This window comes from Hetaerina americana, unplaced genomic scaffold (genome assembly GCF_022747635.1).
Source record: "Hetaerina americana unplaced genomic scaffold, ioHetAmer1.1.p SCAF_65, whole genome shotgun sequence".
Taxonomy (NCBI): domain Eukaryota; kingdom Metazoa; phylum Arthropoda; class Insecta; order Odonata; family Calopterygidae; genus Hetaerina; species Hetaerina americana.
In genome coordinates this window covers 987,381-1,007,894 of record NW_027287261.1, presented here as the reverse complement: position 1 = coordinate 1,007,894, position 20,514 = coordinate 987,381, and the positions used below count along the sequence as shown (strand labels likewise).

Genomic DNA, 20,514 nt, shown 5'->3' with positions numbered 1-20,514 from the left:
TCTTACTTTTTAATGGAGCAGATTGTTGCTTGCTTAAAAATCATATTGAGGCTTGTTTTATATATTTTTTAGAATTTTGGTATCAGTTGTTGTACATTCCATTGTTTATGAAGACTTGAAATATAAATGAGAAAAGCTATTATGGTTTTTTTTAAATATATTAATGTCAAAACCAACCATTAAATCAATCCTTACGATTGATAGTTGCCCATGATAGTTTGTGTGAAAACATGTATAATGTAATTTTTCATTCTTCATAAATGTTAAGAGGACATTTAAAACAATGATTCTGCAGTATTGTAATGCTCAAATTATATAGATTTGTTTAGACTAGGTAATATTAGTGAAATGGATTCTTGGTATTTCATTCGGAAACATTCTTAGTTATTTAACAGCAGGAAAATCCCATCTGTATTGAAATTACTTTGCAAACTCCTTCATTTATAAATATATATATATAAATATATATATATATATATAAATATATATATATATAAATATATATATATTTATATATATATATATATAATGGAAGATTTTTTCATTAACAAATTTTACCTAATTTTTTATACATTCAATGGCCCTGTCTCAAGACCTTTCTGCCATCCCAGAAAACCATAGATTTCCAATCATGGGTTTCTAACTGATGTAGCGTGCATGATAATTGATAAGCACCCATTTATTCATTCAACATACTTTCAATATGGCTGACTAAAGTGCTTATCCAGTTTTATCATCTGTTTTAGAAAACTAAACCATAACTGTAGACCCAAGTGTATCAGTTCCCTGAAATTTTGAAACATTATTGACTTCTGCCGACAATTTGTATGAAATGACTTGATTCCATGGGTGTGTGTTCTGACATTGATTTCAAGTGTCTTGAAGTACCAGCTAATTAGAATCTTGCATTACTGCTTTGAAGGACTTGTATGCATCAACACCTTAGGGTTGGAGTGCTTGGCATTGTTAAGGTGATGATTAATGCTCCCAGCTAGGTTACTTTAGGATAGCTTTGAAATCATCAAGCTTGATACCACAAAATGGTAATAAAGCACTATGATGCCCTTGGCATAAGAATTTGCATACACCCATTCTCACTCCTTCAAAATTTAGGGATAGATTTTCAAGAAATTGTCTTTCTTGTGTCAACCTAAAGGAAAGGATCCGAGTGAGGAAGAGGATATAATAAAAAAATCCATCATTTAAAGAATAAAAGTATTACTCAACAGTTTCAGGCAAGATGTAATGGACGTTCGTCATTATGAGAAACAAATTTAAACTTTTCCACAGTTTTAAATTGCGAAAAAGTGCAAATTTGTTATAGAGTATTGTTTTCCTTGACTCAATAATTATTGTAACATTGGCTTTATAGATTATGGGATGGAAGCTTCACTAATAAAAGTACAGGCGAAATTTTAATGATTTCATACTTATTAAAAGATTTTGTACTTTTCCACATGCTTTATTTTTAAAAATTACAAAATCTTTTAATATGGATATCACACAATTCCACAAAGTTAATAATAAAACCATAACGTTTATTTCATACTTGTTTGATGCAAACTGAGAGTTATAAAAACATATGTATCAACAACATAATCTTAAAATTAAAATCGATCTAGCTATCGAAAAACAGCGCCTAAATATTTGAAATTCCAAAAATGGGATCAAAATTCTAAAGAGTATAATTATTTGTAACTACGTACAAATATCAATGGCAAGAAATACCAACAAGATCAAAAACATTATTCCACTACATTGATGAAAGATTAATTCACACTTTCATAGCCTATCATAAAATGGAGAAATATGCAGATATTTAAAAAAAAGTTGGGAAGAGGAAGTAAACTACACACATTAAAAAGATCAAGTGTATATTATTTGTCATAAGGTACAATATTATATTAATGCAAATTAAATTAACAATACTTGGGGACAAATACAAACAATTCTTGTTACATAAATTTCCTAAAGCCCAGTAGTAGTACCTTCCAACTGTGAAATTTTCATCACCAGTAACAATAAGTAAAAAGTGGCAATGCAGTACAAAAATACAACTCATTGTTACGACTTTTACTCTGCCACACATTAAAAAGTAATAACTGCTAAGGTAATTAAATATTTATATCCAGAAATTATAAAAAAGTTGCATAGTATAAATGACATTATCATTAACGATGCTAATAAAAGTCAGTCTCTTAGAGTCATTTCCCAAAATCCAATAGACTATAGCAGTTTTCATAATCCACAAATATCTGTGAAAGGAAACAACTATCACAGAATTTTCCCATAGATATACCCATTACTGAACATGCAAAATTTTATACTGACACCGTCGGCTGAATAAGCCCTGTGGAAATTCTCATGAAATGGCCCATTGCTAAATGAGATTCCCTTAATTTTGCTGTAGGAGCTCCAGCTCGCAAGACAAACAAATGACCAATTGGAGCTTAATACTTGACAGGTTCATGGGACCTAAGTATATATTGAAAAGGTCTCAGCATACGAAGCATAGAGAAACTTCAAAGATGTCCACAATTAAAAAAAATTAAATTATCGTCATTACAACTAGACCAAATCTGAGATTATTTTAAAATAGTTATTTTTAGTTTTGAGCACTCAGTTCCACCAAAACCTGTTCCACATGATCTTAGACTTTACATGCTTTTTTTCTAAAGCATTAAATAGTTATCCAAAAAGCCTAACACCAATATCGATATTGTCTATTAAAAATACCTTACCCTGGTATCTAGAGTTAAAAATAATAAGTTACTGATTCATTTGTTTTAACATCACAAAAACTGAACAATTCCACTAATATAATTTTTCACTTCACTCAAAATAAGCATGCCATGGTTTTGGTTTCCTGTTAATTTGAACTTTTTCTACTCTTACTATTTCAATAAACCTTATATTAACAATGTGCCAGAAAATCTGACAAAAAGCCATTTCTCGTTGAAGAGAAACAATATGACCTGAGTTCACAAATTACAGTTATGATAGATAAACCTTATATACCACATGCTGTAACATAACAGTCAACATTTGATGCACAAAAAACATCTTTGCACCACCCAGGACCAACTCATGCCAAAGATCAAAACTCGGCCATCTTATGCACACCAGAAAAATATGGGTAAAACTTTGGCATGAAATTATCTGTCTATGCCAACCACTGCAGATATACATTGTACCAATTCTAGCATTTTTTAATTTTAAAATAAATATGCATACTACAGAAAACTAAATTCAAATATCAGCCGATTACACCTTTTTTGTAGTCAACACATTGTCATGTCTGTAAATGGGGATCCATTTATACAGAGTGCAGCAACATAACTTCCCTTATTAAAGAGGTTTTGCTTCATAAAAACGGAAGTTATGTTGCCACACCCAGTATGAAAACAAATGGGCATCACATAGGAATGGTCAGACTTTTCATTGAAAAAACATTATTCATCTGTCTACTTAAGTCAGTCAACAGAGTTACACAGTCACTTTTGTTATTATACAAGGTAAGTTCAGCAATGGAATCTAAGAACAAGATTCTAAACAAATTTCATAACTTTTCTTTGTGAACATTAGCAAACCTCATACATAAAAAACTCTGGATTTCTTTTAGCAATTATCTACTCATAAAAGAAAAGATTTTTCTTTTAATTGCTATCTAAAGTCATACGCTGCATATTGCCCTGAGCAGTAGATATAATATTTATCCTCAAGGTATGTGACATTGGCCTGACATAAGTTTAGCATACGCAAGCCACCCCAATTGTTGATAACAAGCTTAAATGTATTAGTTTGAACTCTAAATGGGGAATTAATACTTTTGTTAATCAAAGTAAAACAACAGTGTTATTCAACAAATAATTCTTTCTACATGGACTTTCAACATAAAAACTGTTCTTATATTTTTATGAAGTCATAGAAGAAAGCTTAATATTACTAGACAAACTCACACACAAATAAAACTTACTGAATGTTATTACTGGTATGTATTTCAAATGATAATGATCACATATGACTGAAGATCACACACTAGAAAGAATAAGACTACAATGATGTGCTTTTGAAAGAATGCTAAAAATCTATTATGGCTATTTCTAATTACGATGAACTGTTTTTGCACTTATGGTATCAACAGCCATTAGTATAGTTACAAGATTGCTGGTTATATTCTGCATTAAATAAATCAAACACCACCTTATGAGCGATACATCTGAACTTTACAGGATCAAATTTATACAGGCAAATTTCCAAAAATAATGGCCCAATCAACCAATTTACCCATCACAAAAATATTGAGTCCATTCTCACAGGCATTCCCTTAAAGCTCTTGCGAGTGCATCCCTCTATGCATTTTCTATAATTCTTGTATCGATCTTATAGTGATGCAGTCATTTGGGGCCCCTATGTCACATGAATATTAGCTTTCCAAAACTTTACCATAATTTGTGACATTACTTAAAAACTACAAAATTTCCAAACGTTTTATCATCATCCACTACGCTAACCTCCCGCAAAAAGAGTATAAAGTAGCACTCCATTGGCTTCTGTCATTTTATTGTGCAAAATCTAGATGCTTTTTTTGGCAGGTTATGTCTCACTTTTGCAAACAACCCTCACCATTCTCTCTCTTCCAGGTGCAATTTATAAAAACAGGGATGCTTGCCTTGTCCCAGTTCAATCAAATGAACTTTCCACTACAAAATCCTTGCACTTTTAGTAAATAAATGTGCACCGCAAGTATCTCTATATGGCATACTATTTATGACTGCAATTGACCTCTCTTTACTCAAACAAGTCCCAACAAATATGATTAAGGCAGCATTAGCACTAATGATTTATAAACAAACAACTTTCAAAAATAAAAAGATGTACCTTTTTAAGAATGAAAACTTCTTTCTTTCAGATATCGGAATATTCCTTCAGACTACTTTTTTTTAATTTCGGTAAATCATTGCAATACTAATGAACTAAGACCCAAGTTATCGCCTCAGACCTTACAGTTTTGTGAAAATGATACAATTAATCCCATTAAAACATATGGTATGTTTTAACATTCATTAATGAATCAGTTTTAAATTTCCATGACAAATTTTGCGGTACCACAAGTTTTCCAGACCAAAATATTCTCTTTATGTCTCCTAGAGCTGCCAATGACCTCAGATATTAGTCGCCTTCCTTTATAACTATAACTTCTACTAAAGTTCATTAACTAATGACCACCCTGGTAATTTTTCCAAATCTAAGATTCCTAAATTATACTCCTATGAATGTCTTACTTCTGAAGCACAAAATGTCACCGGAATAAGTAGGTTAATCCAATGAAAATAACACGATTTCTTCATAGCACACGCATTCTCTGTTCTACAAGAACTGAAAATACACAAACAGAGCCATATGCTTAACTGGTCAGATCTAATTCTGAGAAAACCTCAAGTCTTCACATTTTTAAGTATTTTTCATAATGATCTGCACATTATGGGGCTTTGCCATTAAACCACTACATTCTACATTTACCTGTAAACAAGCTGATTTTTAATCTGAATACAGAATATTTTTAATCTGAATGCTGAATACAGCACAATTGTCATTATTTTGAAAAGAATTATTACAACATGTAAAATAAAACATTGATGTGGTGCATATTTATAATACTGATGAAAATTCTAAATATTGTACCCTAAATCCACCCCTTCCATAAAACAAAAATAATAAAATGATTGAAATACAGATATGAGATTACAGATTTTCAGAAGGAAATAGCAAAGCTCTAACTGCAAAGAAATTCAGTGAAAATTACAAATATAGTGGATTGCATTGTCAAAAATTTTAAGGGAAGCGCAGTCTAATTTTTGATTTATTGCTAATTTTCAGATACTTCCAATATGTTTGCAATGTAACATATCTTGTATTCTCTCAACAGCTATGCAGAATGAGTGATTTATTTTTGGAATGATACCAATTTATAACATTTAAGACAAAGTATTAGAAAAGAGAAGCATAATTTTTAGAGGCTAACATTTCAGCATTTTATTCAAGGTAATAGTCAAGGGTCACTTTCTGAACCAAGAAAAAACAATACATTCTATTTATTGAGATTAATGTCAGGTAATGAAAGAGGAAAGAACTATATGTCCACAACCAAAAGATATCATGCGTAGGACAAAGAATTGCAGGATTAGCAAAGAGAAAAATAATATTATTATAATTCAGAATTCTGTGCATTTGGCTTTAGAAATTTTAACTAGAATCATAAGATTTATGCAATTAAACACCATTATTGCTATCCAGCTTATTAAGAAAGGATGCCATCATGTTATTTTGAGTCTCTAACCACAGTCTCAGAATATTGCATATTTGATAGCATGGATTAGTTCAAACATATCAACAACAAAATTCTAAGCCACGACATAAATATAGATGACCTCAGAATCACTCAAGATATTGTTTTTTGGAAACTTAGCATGTCTTCCCAACTTCCTCCTCAATTCCTGATCATTAAGCTCCCCAACTGTAGAATACATTAGATGAAGAGTTGGAACAAGAGATAGAAGAGTTAGATAAAGAGTTAGAATGTAGTTCTACACATTCTGCACTTTCTGGAACCTGACTATCCGAATGAGTGAGTCTCTCGACTTGTCAGAGAAATGCATTTTTCAATTGAGAATTCATTTACCCTCATGTCACTATGGCAGAAAAAAATCAGCAATTCCTTAAAATCACAGAAATGACTTAATTGCTCATAGTTTTAAGAGCTAGTTTCAGTGCAGCACAACCCTTGTTACCTGAGTTTTAACTACTGAAACATAATTTTTAATGTGATAGAATTTGTCAATCACTGTCTTTGAAGAAAATAATGCTACAAACAGAAAGCATAATAATTACTGATTGTCAGAAAGAAAGTGGATGCAGTATGAGGTGAAAGTAAAATATTTGCTGCTAAGAAGTCAATTTAAACATTGCCAATGTCATTAGAGCCATTGCAGTGAACATAGGAAAATATCAGATGATGATTAATGCATGAGCATACTACAATATGTTACCAACAATATTTGCCCTTGAAACGTGAGCCGCATGTATTTTTTGGGATTAAGTTACTAAAATGTAAGAAATGATGAAATGTAGAATGTCTTTCCATCCATTATATGGGGTGCAATATTCAACAAGCACAGAAATTTATACACTCAAAAGAGGATTATCGCATCAGGAAAGAATGAGGGGTGAGATTAGGAAAGTTGACAATAAGGTGCTTATTATACATGGGGATAAGAATATTTTAATATGTTGCCGATGATAACATTGGTGGATATTATCATTAAAAAATTCCAATAAGACTAAATTGGAAATCTTTAAAAGAGACTTCATCATCTAAAACCTCTTTAAACCAAAAATATGAAACCCCAAAATTAATATTGGTTTGCTTAAGAAATATTTGTTCATTATTGATATTACATATTTACATTTTTGCACCAAGCAGCCAGGCTATGTTTGGAATTGAAAACATGCAAAATACTCTAATCACAGAAATTTATTTCTACATATACTTAAAAGGGATTTAAGTGAAAATTCCCCTTAACAAAACCCAATGGACTAGAAAGATTCCTTTAAGGCCTAAAAACCAAGAATTCGAAAACCAAATCCTTCAGATCCACCAAAAAATATCTTAATTTTTCATTTCATATTAAAATAATGTAATAAAATCTTTCTAAAATTATGCCCACCAAGTCATAAATCATCAATATCTGAAGTTATTCAGCCCTTATCTTGATGGCATAGGAGCAGATAAAAAGTTTTCAAATTTTGCTTTGTGAAAATTTTTATGATTCAATACTATAGAACATAAAAATTTTCACTCGTGAGAGTAAAATTCATTCAGCAGCACATCTTTAAAAAACAATATACAAACAATGTACCAAAGTAATATAGAAAAATTGCGGCTGCTATTCGGTCTTATAGAAGTATGAAGACTGTGATAATCTAGTAATGCCATTCAGATAATAGGAAGCATCAATTCATTCAGTGCTTGCTGTGAAAATGATTGTTATGCAGTGCTGACAAGATTTTAACAGAGATAACTGCTAAATCTAAGTGACTACCCTAGTTTGAGCTTCTGTTGATATAATATTTAATTTTAAATATAAGAAGTGTATATGATTACCATCACAGGAATTTCTTCCTGCACTAACCAATCATGTAGCAGAAAAAAAGCAAACCAAACTTAGGACCTAAATCCCCATGTTATAAAAAGAATTAAGCCATAGCAAGCCGTTTACTTCTTCACAGTAAACATCAACGATAACTGACAAATAGCTACTGCATATATCACACAAAATTTAATTTCACACGTTTTATCATAAATCATTTTTTTACATTAATGATCATTTTTCAATGACACTGGTTTAAAGGCCTCAACAGTTCAGAAGGAGAAAAGGCACATGCAAAACCAATAAGGGCAACTTGTACTCGCAACCCTTACTTCCCATGTCCACAGGTTCTATCCACCCCTATTTTCCATATCTCATCAAATAAGCATGACTAAAAAAAACTGCATATTATACATGAATATAAGTGACAAGAATCAACTTAAATATGCTGAATTATGTCATGATGGATAGATGTGAATATTTATCATGGATAATATATGGAAATGGAAACAATTGCATTAACTATTATTTTCAATTAAAAATAGTAACCAGTCATCACTGACTGAGGTACCTGATAGCAAATGAATTTCAAAGAGATACAATGCTTAAACAGTGGTAGTAGCACCAACAATTTCAGATAAAACCAGCCCTTATGACACTTACATAAATATAAACGAGAAACATTTCAATGTTTAAAATAGGGAATCTCAAAGAGGGAAAAATGGTTCAAATAAGACTATACGAATTATCAATTCTGATCATTCTCAATCCATGGTAAACTACTTCAGTTCTCTTTAAACGATTCCCCAATGGTATGAATTTATGAATTTTTGACAGTGAGATTGTTGCCAGATCTGGAGCATAACTGAAATGGGTTTTCATAAATGTAACAGCCACTTCATGGAATAAGTGTCCATGCTGTTTGTAATACCAAATCACTTATGTTTTCAGTACATACTGAGCCTTACTCTCCCAAATGACCGTATCACCATCTCAAGAATTGACCAATTAATCTTGAACCCAGTCACATCAAAATGTTTAAGTTCAGCACTTCACTCAAAGCTCTTACGCAAAAATTTTCAGCTTACTTGGCAATGATTAACAAAAGAATATCCTTGGATACAGTTCATTGCGCTAACATTTTTATTTGATGTCAAAGAGTCCAAATGTCTAAAAGGGATTCACGGGGTTAAACTGTGCTGACGATCCAATATTACTCCAGTAAAATTTAATTGGATAAATGCTCAAATGGCTAACTAACTAAACATTAACTATGGACTTCTTCAAGATTTATAAAATTTTTCAATGTACAAGTTGAACATAATATCATTCAACAATCAGTTTCTAAATTAGCGTACATAGTTTATTTTAAGGCCACTAAGGTCACTAATAAGGTGGTGTCTTCAGTTACCTAATATTGACGATGGCTATTTTATTTTCACAAAGGCAACAGCTCATAAGTCTTCTTCCAACCTAAATTTGATTGCATGGACACAGATGATGTGAAAAATAGGAATGTGAAAGAAAAGTGACTATTTTGAGCAGTTGATAACAAAAAATCCTTTCACACTGTTCCCCAGCCATACATTGGCTTTCCCATTTGAAAGGTGATGGAACTACATGAAAGAAATCACACTTAATAGACCCACTTGGGATATAAACATCATTTCTAATTAGTAGAAAGGAAAACAAATGTTATATCCACAAACAAAGAGACAAAGGTCTAATAAAAACCTTACATGGAAAAATGTCTTTATAATTCAATATCCAAGCCTCTTGCCAAGCACTAATCCATTAGAAATATGACTTCATATATAATACTTAACTAAATACATTTGTGTACCATAATGGCTAAAGGTTTACAGCATTGGATAAATTAAATGTGTGTAAGAAAAAGCATCTCAGTAGATATCTCCAATGGTCAGAAGGGAGAGTGATATGTTAAGTCATCCCAATGAGTGTAAACATGATAATTTTACATGGGAAAAGGAGATAAATTAAGTAGAAGCATAGTTTCACGACTCAATGCAAGCAACTTCAACAACATATATCTTAGCTGGCCACTCTCAGCGAAACATGCAAATTGTCAACAATATTTACATTTCTTACAAAATCCATTTAAAAAATTATTTTCGACAGCAATGCCAGCATCAAAATAAACAGAGAAGCCAGCCTACACTAACTGATGACTTCTGTCTTTATAAGAGCAAATAAAAGGTATAAAATACAAAGAATATTTTCAACAAGTCAGCTGACATTACTAAATTCATATTTATTTCATTCTTTGGAATTATGATTGGCGTTTTGCTCACAGCATTCAAATTTATCTGGCATTTATTCTATATAAAAATGTGATACCAGCCAAGATCACTCAATGTTTTGATTTTAATGCACTTTCTATTTATTCCAAACAATGCTTGGATTTTAAATCACAGGTATTAGTTGAAAAAATTATGTGCCAATTTATATACACATATAATGGATACATGTATGCCAAGAAAACAAGCATGGATTTACCCAACTTTGACTGCAATTGAACTGCAAACCTAAATTGAATCGTCCATGAAGTAGAATCAACAAATGTAGCCTTACTTATTATCCGGAATAAAAATTTCAACTTCCCCTTGCACACTACTCTCCCCTGTAGACTCTTTCTGTCGCTCTCTCATTGCCCTCCGTCTTTCTTCCATCATCTTCCTCCTTGCCTCATCCCTAGCCCTGGCCGCACCAGAAGGTTTTGAGGAAGTGCTGGCAGAAGCAGGCATTATCGGTCTCCTTGTAGCGGTTCGTTTTTGTTTCACTTCACCACCTTCTCCTCCGGCCTGCAGGAAATCATGACATAATTAATGTCCACTAATAGGCTTTGCAGGATAGAAGTCATGATAACATTAAGTTCACCCCAGCAGATCAAGTTATTTATGATCAGTAACATGGTTTAAGAAACAACATTCACCCAAAACTCTAATTTTAGTTATGCATAGACATAACATTCAAGTTATATGAATAAATGAGCATTCCTGCATTCAAAAAATTACAACTTAAACTTCACAGTTTACTTTGGTATTTGGATCTGAAAAACAACTGCACCAATAGTTTGAATGGGCTTTGAAAGATAGCAGTCATATAACAAGAGTTAATTAAGGCTCGGAGTAGGTGACACACTAGCACAGTGAGATCATCAAATTTGTATAGTGCCCTATTTAGTTGTAATTTAAATGAAATATCGGGAAAAGAATACACAAGACACTTGTAATTTCTACTAAAATTTTATCATTTAAGTTTCAGTTTCAACTTCCCTCATCTTCAGGCCATATCAAGGAGTCCAAACTGGAGCTGCAACAGTAAAATTTTGTGCTTTGTCTATTTATTTTCCAATATGAAAAGTTTCTAAAGAGTAAATTCAGTGACTGCATTATTTTGAAATTAAATAAATATTTTATTTTTATCTTTTAACATTAATACCTATATTAAAAATCACATTCATTAATGAATCCATTCCACATATTCCCAGGTAAATTTATTATTCATACATGAGATTAAAACTGTGGACATTTAAGGAGCATCAGCATTGCTCATCAACTTGAAAGAACATAACAACAAAGTGATGAAAATAAATGTCAGCATTGTAACTTTATGGACATGTTTGTAAGGTAAGATAATTCACATGAACAACTTTCATTCCTTCCCTAAGCTGACTCTGATAATCGTTATATATATGATAAAGACGACCAAATAGTGATAGTTTAGATTAATTCTATTCTCAAATACAGGGTGCGGCAACATAACTTCCTTTTTTATAAGGCAAAACCTATTTAAAAAAGAAAGTTATGTTGCCGCACCCTGTATGACTGACATTTAATACCTTAAGAATTTGGGAAACAATTAGCAACATTTGGGAAAATCATACACTAAAAATATATTCAGTTCACAGAAATTGGCTTTGAATATCCAACTACACTTGCACATCAATTCATACCTAATACTACAAATTTCAAGAGCCCAGTAAATTATATCACATTTTGTTATGTTATAATATTTAATAAATAAATAATAGAGTATACCATGGAGCCAGGAGGAATAGAATCGACTCTCGCATCCTTTGCAGAAGCAGTCTTGCTTGGAGTTTCCACCCAACCAGATGCCCTAAGGCATTCAATTTCTTGAAACATCGCATCAACGCTAGCCACTTGAAGAAGAACCATGTCCCAAAATCCTGCTAGATCCTCTAAAGTTGTTGGAAATGCTTCTCCAGGGCTTTGCAGCTAAAACATTAAAAATGTTAAACATAATTTATCAGAAAACAATAATCCATCAATCAATATAAAAAATAACTTTGTGCTAATTCATTAACTGGTATATCAAATATGTGGTCCAAATACTGCAACCGAAATGCAAAACATTGAATCAAAGGGTCGCTGCAGCATCAGATCTCGGTCTCCAAATTGATGAAAGTCCCAACTGGAAGGGCCACATTAATTATAAACAACATAAAATTGATCTTTACAAAGAATTATGGGAAATTCAGAGACAGTTACTTTAACAGAGTCATTAGCTGATGTGCACCAAATTGTGAGAGTTAAAACAAGGATCCGGGTTCTAATTTCAGTCAAGGCAAATTACTTTTATACCTGGAAATTCAAAAATTATTCCCTCTATATGCACTTGAATAAGGATTAAACATGTTGCACAGTAGTTTATTATGCCTCAATTTGGAAACATCTAACATAACTTGGGGAGGGCTTTGCCAAGTTATTCACAAAATATGAAAAACATTCATAACATAATAATAAAAATTGTATACAACAAATATTAAATCAAAAGTCTACAACAGGGTATCATTTAAGCCATCATTCAAAAGGAACATGTTACACACTCTATTATGTATGAAAACTCGCAATCTTGCAACAACAATCTCAGTATTCATAACTAATGGAAAAGCACTTAGCCACAGTATAAGATCATCATCTAAATCTTACATAATCCAGAATAATTCTAATATGGTTTAAACAGTCTCAGATATCACGAGACATCTCTTTGAAACTCCATATCCAATGCAAATAAACAAACATAGAGACATTCCAAATCAGACTGAAAAACATGGCTTAAGTATAGTGACTTATTTATTAGTATTTATAGAGTGACTACGGTTCATTGCACAATTTATTTGATGATAGTAAAAAAGGTGTGCCAGCCGAAAATTTAAGACCAAAAATTTATAAATCATCTCAAAATTTTAAAGAGATGTGAATAAGATTAAACTGATCTTTTAATAATCAATAATATTGTTAACAGTATACCTAGCTCAAGATTATACTTGAGATTTAATACGGTTATATTAAATAAAAGAATGGGTAAAGTATGGAATGAAACAACTACTGAAGACGAAAAAAAAGGAGAGAACACAGAGTAGCTTGATTAATAAAAAAAAGTAGCAAGAATCAGATATTCTAGGCACTTAGAAGGACCTGCTTATTGATGAATATTGCAGAAGGAAGAGTGAAAAGAGGAAAGTGAAGGGTGAAAATTACTGATAACTTGAAGAATATAACGATATGGGCAGTCAACAGGAATAATTGAAGGAGAAACCTGTACGGCAAGATCAAATAGATTACATATTACAATGAATCTAAGGTAACGTCAAATATCCCAACTCGATCAAATTATGCTGCATGGAAAAAATTAGAAGTTTAATTGAATTTTATAATAACATGCAATATATGCTGTGAAAGGAAAGTGTGAGAAAATATATTTCATTGAAGTTATAAATGCAATGAAAGAGTACAGATTGGACTTCTTAGCTTAGGCATACATGGCTAAAAGTGTTTGCATTACTCAGAGAAAGTTACAACATGATTTTATTCACTAGGTAATACACTCTGCATGAAATGAGCTTAAGGGGAACTGTAACATAAAACTAGTGTAACTTTTCTGCACTTATTCCAAACTAATAGTACTTTTATTATTATTAGGGTTTGTCAGATTCATCACATGAACTCCATTGTAGCCCTAATATAATTTTCTTTTACCTACTGGATGTATCACAGTTAGTTCTGGTCCCCTGGTGCCTACTTGCATTAATTCAGCTAGTCATAAGGATTCTGAGAGTGCAAGAAAGTACCTTTTTTGTAGCTATATGAGACAATATTTGTTCATTAAGCCACTAACTATATCAGAAATGTTAATAAAAGGAACTTATACCTTCCTATATTTTATTTATCAATTTATATGCTAAATCACTCCTTACCAAATGTTTCTGGCATAAACCTTCAAATTGTTGCATTTTCTGTCGCATTAGCAGTCTTGCCTGTCCTGCCGCTGATCTCAGCCAACCAGCTGCTTCTTCAGGGAGAGGAACTTGCCCATCACTACCCCTCATTAACTCCTCCTCTGCAGACTCCACTAACTTAGTTAACCGAGCTATTTCTAATTTCAAAAGCTATAATAGAAAGAAACAATGATACAAATTAGTAAGGTAACGGTAGCATTAATAATTTAAAACTGTACATTTTCCACTGACATTATATCCACTTTTCAAAGGGAAACCCCTGGAGCTACAATGACCACTACACACATTTTATTTTAAAATTACTTGTGTTTTTTAAAGTAACTACATCATTTAACCCTCTTAGTGTGATGGGGATTCCAGGGTTACTAGTGAGAAGTGCGAAGGGTAATTTAAGAAAATGTATCACCTTAGGCAAAAAAATATTATGGAGTTATTTGTTTAGATATTCATATGCAGTTTTATTATTTTAAAATAAAATATTGTAGTTAATAATGATGTTATACATTTACATCATCTGAAAAATAAATGTAATTATTACAGGATATTAAATTTGAAGAATATTTTTTAGCAATAATATTTCGATTTTTAGACACAATACTAATATTTTTTTAAACATTTTTCAATAAAACTACCATATTTAAATATAAGAAAGAATCAAAAAGACATGTTGAAAAAATTGTAAATTAATAAAGAAAAACCAGTGAATTGCAAATTTTTTTGTCAGCCTCAGCATAGTTCGATTTTGTTGAAAAGGCTGATCTCACTGAGTCAAATTGGGACTTTTCCCCTTTCCTTGAGACTGCGGCAATGTGCTTACAATTTTAAGGCAGAAAATACTGAAGTTCTAACTCACAGAGAACTGCTGAATATGTAATCCAATACACACGGCGCAAATGATTAGATAGGATGAATAGCAAGAGAAACCAAAATGATTACAAAGCAGTGCTCTCATTTCCATCGTATCAACAAAGTCTGAATAAGCAGTTATATATCAACACCACCACACAATAGCACATTCAAGAGATTACAGATCAGATCAGAGACCACTCAGCAAAAAAACCAGCAGAAAATTACGCTGAGCTTCCTGACATGTACAAAACTGAACGTAAAATTATAGTATATACCCTTTGTAAAGCATTTAAAATTGCTAATAAAAAATTAAAAAATGTGTTATATAGTTGTTTGGAATTCACCCTATCGATAGCTCAAAAACCATAAATTATTAAAGAAAAAACCATAAGTTACAGCGATCTTAACAAGAGCCTACGCTAGAGCCGATATATCGGCCCGCCGCACTAAGAGGGTTAAGGTTATACTACTGAATTAAATTATCTGGTTAATGCCTTTCGACAAACGCTTCTTAAATTTAAGATTGTGTTTATGAGGGTTCATTTATGTCTACACTGCAAGTTACCAACAAGGTGCAGGATGGGGTTCAAAGAGCTTCTTTGGAAATGAACAGGGGAAGTAAATGCTTCTTCTGCCTTAGGTTTCAACTTCTGGCTTGAATACAATGACTGGATGCAAAATAGAAGAGCTACTTGAATTAGACATGCATATAGCAACTAATTTATCAAGTTGTTTTGAATGAGATGACATAGAAAAGTATTTTCCTCTGATTTCAACCAGATTTTCTAATTTTTAAACAACAATCTACCAATGCCCATTTTCCCCATCATTTTCCCTACTGTGTCAGGTAAACTAGGGAAATTTTTCAATCAATTTTCAGCAGATACTCAATAAATGATAGTAACAATTTAATATTTCATCCATTAGGTGCCATTTTGCCGAAGATAAATCTCCAATTCGTTTTTTCATTATTTTAAGCTATAACGAAAAACCTTATTTAGAAATCCAGGGCCCTAAAAAATTGAAGTGAAATATTCACATTCGATATAAATGTACAAAGAAAAACATTCTGTATTATTCTCGAAGTGTCAAGTTAATTGCAATTCCTGTGCATCTGTATTTTAAACACCAGAGATTAACTGGCAAATTTGTGATTTGATTATGTCACCGAACTTAGGCAGGAAGTACTTTCTACTGCAGTGTAATAAAAAATGTATGGCTACCCATGGTGGTACATTGGCAAGCTAGGTATTACAGTCCACTAATGTTTTCAAGGATGATATTCAAAAATCATCTCCTTCAGTTGCCATTTCTCCTGCTACAGCAGTTTCCTTGGAAGTATGACTAGTGTAACAAGAGGGTAATTTGAAAACTACTCTAAATGGAATAGAAATGAACTACTATTCTCAGTGAAACTTTTTTATTTTTCAATGTAATCTCACTGTACACTAATACACTTGGTCCAGCAATGTTCCAATGCCTTGATCCCATCTCAAAAATTAGATTCCTTCAGGACTGCGAAGTACCAGTGTACTTCGGCTGTTAGTTCTTTGTTTGAAGAAAATCTCCATCGACCGAGGAAAAATTTTAACTTAGGGAAGAGACGGAAATCTGTTTGAGCCAAATCAGGCAAATAAGGTGGGTGTGGCAATATTTCATATCTTGTTCACGTATCTTTGCCATGGCAACGACACTTGTTCGTGGGCATGCATTGTCTTGATGAAAGATGACTTTCTTCCTAGCCATCTTTCACGTATCTTTTGTGTAGGTAAGTAATGCATTGCCCAGTAATTGTTTGACCAGTGGGAAGGTTATCTATCAGTAGAATTCCTTTCATGCCCCATAAAAATGAAGCCATCACCTCTGCGGCCAACCCTATTGCCTTTCCTTTCTTTGTTGATGGTAAATCAACATGTCTCCACTGCTTTGACTGCTTTTTTGTCTTTGGAGTATAGTAGTGGGCCAAAGTTTCATTTGTGATCACAAATCAGCACAGAAAATCTTGTTATTTGCTTTTAAAACAGGTCTAACATTGTTCTGAAAATACCATTCTGATGCATTTGTGCCCCTGCATCAAGAGCGGCAACCATCTTGCAGATTAATTTCTCATATCCAATTCCACACTTAAAATTGTAATATGCCCATTCAGATGACATCTCTACAGATTCAGCAATTTCTCGTACTTTCAGTCAATGTAAAATAAAATGTATTTCAGTCTGATACAAGAATTTTTTGGATATTCTAACCTGAAAAATCATAGTGCATCATAGGGGCTGGGACGTGTTTTTCAAATTACTGTGACCCGTAAAACTAAAATTCAACTGGAGAAAGTGGAGCTAGCCTGATTACCAGCAAACATGACTGATGTTACTAAGCCAAAGGATCTAAGTGTAATTAGACCTGTAAATACTATATAGGAAGAAATGATGCAATCTTTACTTTATGCTAATTAAATCCTAGTCATTCATTTATTCTTATTTTGGTAGAACAAAAGTACATGAACTCATGTGGCTGCAAAGTTTTCTTTCCCAAAACCCCAGCGAAAAAATGAGGTGCCCATCTTTTTATCTTGCTCCTCTTAACTTCTTTTAATTCTCACAGGGCCACACTTACGCGTAATTACTGTTTTCATGTTTGTACTAGAATGGCATACAGGACATATGTCAGACATAGAACCCAAGGAAAATCAAGAATGCCCACAATTCATGCAACCATTTCCCTTCGGACAAAAAAAGGGAAAATTGGCTGAGGTATTTTGGTCCACCTCTGACTCAGAAGATGATATGAGAATGGAGATACATTTTAAATGATAACTCAATACCTGATAAGTAGAATGTTATTAATGGCACTGCTATCAGAGCATACAGTTCTTTGTGGCAGATGGCTGGTGAAATCTGATTATTAAATCAGCTCCAATTGTTGAAATCTATTTAGTACCTTTATCTTTTATCTTGGAGAGTAAAACTCCTATATAGCAGATGGTTGGTGAAATCTGATAGTAAAGCAGCTCCAACTTTTGCGTACTATCAATTGACTTTATCTTTTATCTCAGTTAGAGCTCATATTTGTCCTTGCCCACCAATCAGGGAGGGTAGGTACTGACAACACATTAATGGGAAATGAGGCCAATGGATTCCTCTCCTCCGTTGCTTTCTCACTCACACAGGTGAGTGGAATTTTACTGCTGAAACCTACAGATTACGTTTTTACCATCTCAGTCACCAATAAATTTCTAACCACCATTGAAGAAAAACCATTTAACAGGGATAAACAAAATGAAATTTTAACGCAAATAATTTCCAGTCCTCATTGAAATTGACTAGGCCACTTAAATAGAAACACTGTCATGAAATACATGCAAAGTACTTTTGTTTTGGAAGGCTTACTTTGCATTACACATTGTAATAGATGAGTTCCAATTCTGGCAGCATAATTAAAATGCTCCTGCTGTAAATTCCCTGGCATTCCCTGCCTTTGCCCATGCCTTTTTCAAAGGTGTTTTGAAGAGTTTGACATTAGTATTAATTATCCATGTTAATTCACTCTCCTGAAGTACACTGCTTCCTCAATTCATTTCTCTCTGTAGGGTGGATGAATTAGGACTGACCTGACATACAGTATATCCATCAATTCCAACACTGACGATAAATTTTGGAATCGAATTATTAGATACATAAAAAAACTCGCCCAATAAGTCCGTATTTTGAAATTTAAAGGAAAAAAATGAAGCAGCAGGGTGGGTTAATCGCTTGACGACGACTGTCCATTAACAGATTGAATCGCCTTGGAAGAAATGTCTTCAAGAGACCTTGGTATGGGAAGGTAGGGCATAGAGACATTAAAAGACTGCAAAGAATGAGGGGAGGAGGAACACACCGAGGGGTGGAAATCGTTTCAAGGGCAGGTTCAGCAGCCTATTCAGTGCTTGAGGTGAACATATTAGGCGTATTTCCTTTTCTGCAAGCACCTTCAATCCCCGAGGCGCTTAACTAGTTCGTACTTGGGTGGGAGGGGGGGTACTCAGGTAGGCAACCCTCGTGGCTGATCAGTGGGAAGTAAGAGATGTGCGGGAGATCCTCAACGCACCCGGAAGTGGCAACTGGTGGCGCGTGTGCGACAAGCTTAAGAGAGGATGACAGTGGGTCAACATTTTCAGTGGGATGGGAGAGCTGCATCCGAATTATCCCGAACATTTGCGGAACTCAGCGCATTTACAAGCTGCGACCGTTCTCCCGTAAAAGGCTGGCTGCTGGAAGGCCGACTCAGGCTGCCGGTTTTAGCACCTCTGTTCTATCCCCTCAGCGTCCACGGACAAGCATTTTCATCTGATATATTTCACTGCTAATTAATATCCTTCGCATGAAATAATTCTTCGTTAAATGTTACGCTTATTTTTCAATAAAGCAATGTTAAGGATAAGAGAGAATGAATGAGAAGAAAGATTGAATAATCAATTTAAAATTGCATCCTAGTCACAAAAAAATCGTGAGATTTAGTCATCAATAATGTTTCCCCGCAAATAAATGGATTGCAGAGAATTTACTCCAAATCAAGGTATTCTAAAATAATATATTGTTAGCATTCGGTTTCAGATTCCGCCAAATGAAGTTACGGTGGGTAGATGTTCCCTGACGAGACGAACGGATGGGCGATCGAGTTATATTGACTGGCCTACGTATGTGAACGACGTAGTTACGCGTGCCCTGGCCTGGTGATGGGCGGAACAACCTCCGCGTACCATTTCATCGGAACGATAGTAGTTAATTGGCACAATGTTGGCTGCATTACTCCTGATGACGATTTCCTTCCACAGAACCTAACAACATTATTCAAACTAAAACATGAGGATAGAAAAATAACCCAGAAAACCATTACATATATTTTTTTCGATGGTATCGGGCTCAACCTTGTGAACATTCATCGTGAGGAATAAGACAAGCTTTGTTAAATTCACCAAAATCACTTCACAAATTAAATTCACAAAAATTTATTCATACGGCACTAACGGTTTCATCACATAGGTGACAACTTCAGGTACAAAATTTTCGATTAAATCCTTTCATAACACCGCATCCTAATTACAATCACGAAAGCAATTAATGATACCTATGCCTCAAGAATGAGATGACCCTTCCCATCGTAAAACTTTATGCACCTAAATAATATCATCAAAGTTCGCAAATCGAAAACTCAGACCGAAATAAGGACAGCAGTCCGTCCGATTACTTC

The 20,514-nt window shown here is 33.3% G+C and overlaps 1 protein-coding gene across 2 annotated transcripts in view; it reads right to left on the bottom strand.

Moving 5' to 3' along the window:
- Positions 1 to 9,434: 9,434 nt before the first annotated feature.
- The window catches only part of LOC139696030 (uncharacterized), a 28,971-nt gene continuing 17,891 nt past the window's right edge, over positions 9,435 to 20,514 (bottom strand). For both annotated transcript variants that reach the window (XM_071594643.1, XM_071594644.1), the window contains exons 5-7: positions 14,395 to 14,586; positions 12,212 to 12,412; positions 9,435 to 10,972 (exon numbers count right to left, since the gene is read on the bottom strand). In XM_071594643.1, coding sequence (XP_071450744.1) covers positions 10,739 to 10,972; positions 12,212 to 12,412; positions 14,395 to 14,586 — 627 coding nt within the window. In that variant the 3' untranslated portion in view covers positions 9,435 to 10,738. The remainder of the gene's footprint in view (positions 10,973 to 12,211; positions 12,413 to 14,394; positions 14,587 to 20,514) is intronic.